At 40.4% G+C, this 3317-nt stretch overlaps 1 protein-coding gene across 1 annotated transcript in view; it reads left to right on the top strand.

The window, feature by feature from the left end:
- Positions 1–2887: 2887 nt before the first annotated feature.
- Positions 2888–3317, top strand: part of LOC311111427 (transient receptor potential cation channel subfamily M member 5-like) — a gene marked incomplete at its 5' end in the record, with an annotated part of 22328 nt that continues 21898 nt past the window's right edge. Inside the window, one exon of the mRNA XM_084154142.1 lies at positions 2888–2974. Coding sequence (XP_084010268.1) covers positions 2888–2974 — 87 coding nt within the window. The remainder of the gene's footprint in view (positions 2975–3317) is intronic.

Genomic DNA, 3317 nt, shown 5'->3' with positions numbered 1-3317 from the left:
TATCAGTTATCAGTTATTGTATTATATCAGTTATCAGTTATTGTATTATATCAGTTATCAGTTATTGTATTATTTCAGTTATCAGTTGTTGTATTATATCAGTTATCAGTTATTGTATTATATCAGTTATCAGTTATTGTATTATATCAGTTATCAGTTATTGTATTATATCAGTTATCAGTTGTTGTATTATATCAGTTATCAGTTGTTGTATTATATCAGTTATCAGTTATTGTATTATATCAGTTATCAGTTGTTGTATTATATCAGTTATCAGTTGTTGTATTATATCAGTTATCAGTTATTGTATTATATCAGTTATCAGTTGTTGTATTATATCAGTTATCAGTTGTTGTATTATATCAGTTATCAGTTATTGTATTATATCAGTTATCAGTTATTGTATTATATCAGTTATCAGTTGTTGTATTATATCAGTTATCAGTTGTTGTATTACATCAGTTATCAGTTGTTGTCTGCTCGTCCATTGAATAAGCCCCTGGAGTGTAGCCCTGTGTATCACATTGTTCTGATGTGACTCCTGAACAGGTGCACTGGTGGTGCAGACAATGATGCAAAGATAATGGAGCTCAGTGCAGACTGTGATTGGTCAGAGGAAGGCCAGGGCGTGGCTTACCTGCCTGCCGCTTCCTGGAGGCTCCAAGGGCTCACCTGGTGTCACTTGCCCCAAGGCAGAGATCGGGGACTGGAGGGAAGCTGACTGCACATTAGACCACAGCCATGCCAGAGCGACAAGACACGCCTCTGGTAAGTCATTATGTTAGCGACTGTAAGCGCCTCACCTCTTATGAGAACAGGTTTGGCCAAACTCTCCAACACATACACGTGTCTATGTTGATTTGTTGTCATTTTATATTCATTTGAGTGTGCAGGCACTAATCTATATTTATGTCTGTGGTAAAGTGCTCAGCTTTTAAGAATCACTTATTCTCTGACATCAATTTGTTTCTTGGAAATATTATTTCACAACTTATTACAGAGATGGCAAATTGTATATTTTTACAGTTATTGTTTACAGGTGCAGTTTGGATGCATTACGGCATTCTTCTTTGTGACTTGTAGACATGTTGTAATCATATGATTCACGGTGTAATGTTGCTCTAGTCTAGCGGAATGTCTCTACAGATAATATGATAATATCCGTAGTGACATTCCACTAGAGTGTATAATCATAGAATATAATCAAGTGCTATATTCACTTTTGAAAATGTCTTGAAATGCCACTTGGAATATTGTTCCTGTGTGTACGTCGGTGGACCCACTCTTTGATGGTAAACACGGAGTGTGGCTTTCATTCCTGTTGGGGGTTTAAACTGTGGAAATACTCAGTGATACTCAAATAGCTGTGGGACAAATTCGGTTTAATTTAACATTTCCTGTGGGCCTTAACATAAATTACTAGTTTTAACAAAAGAAAAGTCAACAATACTCTACTTTACATTCAAAATATTTTTAATTATTAAAGTGGTAGAAAGCTTATGTGAGCTCATAGAAATCTGCATTAATTTGGGAACAAATTATGACGTGGTGTGCATCATACTTACGAAGACTGTAGAGTTCGTCGAAGTTGCCTCGTCAAACTCATAACCTCATTAATTGAGTGATAATGGCCCACTGATCTAGTTGAAATTACCCAGAAGTCAAAATGGTGCCGTATACAGGAAGCAGGCACACTGACTCAAGCCTGCATGCCTCTATGCTGAGGAGCATACCGTACACATATACAAACAGGCACCCACGTATTCCCTCTCCATTCTCCACTTTCACCCTCACACACACACACACACACACACACACACACACACACACACACACACACACACACACACACACACACACACACACACACACACACACACACACACACACAAACACACACATCCGCCCACACACACACACACACACACACACACACACACACACACACACACACACACACACACAACACACACATCCGCCCACACACACACACACACACACACACTCACAGTCTTGTACAGCTAACCTTGTGGGGACATACAATTCAGTCCCATTCAAAATCCTATTTTCCCTAACCCTAACCCTAACCCTAACCTTAACCCTAAACCTAAAACTAACCCTATCTCCTAACCCTAACCCTAAACCTAATTCTAACCCTAACACTAATTCTAACCTTAACCCTAAACCCCCTAGAAATAGCTTTTGACCTTGTGGGGACCAACAAAATGTCCCCAGTTTGTCACATTTTTCTTGGTTTACTATTCTTGTGGGGACTTCTGGTCAAGTATAGTTAAACACGTCCACACACACACACACACACACACACACACACACACACACACACACACACACACACACACACACACACACACACACACACACACATCTGCCACACACACACACACACACACACACACACACACACACACACACACACACACACACACACACACACACACACACACACACACACACACACACACACACACACACACACACACACACCCTCTTCACTTGATGTCTCAACTCTTCCTGTGACCTTGCATGCAAATGTTATGTTTGCATGGACACTGGTCCTTTCCCCTGACACAGTCCCTCCTGCCCCTCATTCAAATAAGACTCTTCCCGAGACCAGACTCACGTTTACATCAAAAAGCGATCATGACAAACTGCACGCCCATCAGCATGTCTTAACCCTCTACTGCAAATCGTTGCCCTAGGCAACACCTTCCTGTAGGTTTCTTTGTGTTGCCTCAGGGCAACGATGTCATTTTGGCTACTTTTCAGGGCAATATCATGTTCAATGAAAGACATGTAATTTGATGTAAAATGATGGCCTTGGTCAATATTTTTGCCACTGACATTCACAGAAAATGGACACAGGGACATGGGCGAAAGGAGCCTCATCGAGCAGTTAGGAACATACCCTCTGATAGTGAGGACAGTGAGCTTCAGGACAGTGAGCTTCAGGACAGTGAGCTTGAGGACAGTGACAGAGAGGAAGAATGGACCTAGGTTTAGAGGCAGTGAAATACTATTTTATGACCAACTTGTATTTTCTTATGAAAATAGTTAATTTTTCTACTATGTTCCCCTTAATCAATGTACCCTTATGGGAATGCGCTGCCCTTAGGCAACACAAACATTTCTGGTGCCTAAATCTTCACCAAAAAAAAAAAGGATTAAATATTTTTTGGGGTGAAAAACCAAAGTGTGTGCAGTAGAGGATTAAATTAGTTGGGGGGTTGGATCTTTGCCCATAACCTGTCCAAACTATTGGCCATGATCCAAATACATTTGACTGAGTTGCCAGTGAG

The sequence above is a fragment of the Coregonus lavaretus genome, assembly GCF_964263955.1.
Source record: "Coregonus lavaretus genome assembly, chromosome: 37".
Classification (NCBI taxonomy): domain Eukaryota; kingdom Metazoa; phylum Chordata; class Actinopteri; order Salmoniformes; family Salmonidae; genus Coregonus; species Coregonus lavaretus.
The sequence above is the reverse complement of the archived record's forward strand: the minus strand, read 5'-3'. Positions and strand labels throughout refer to the sequence as shown.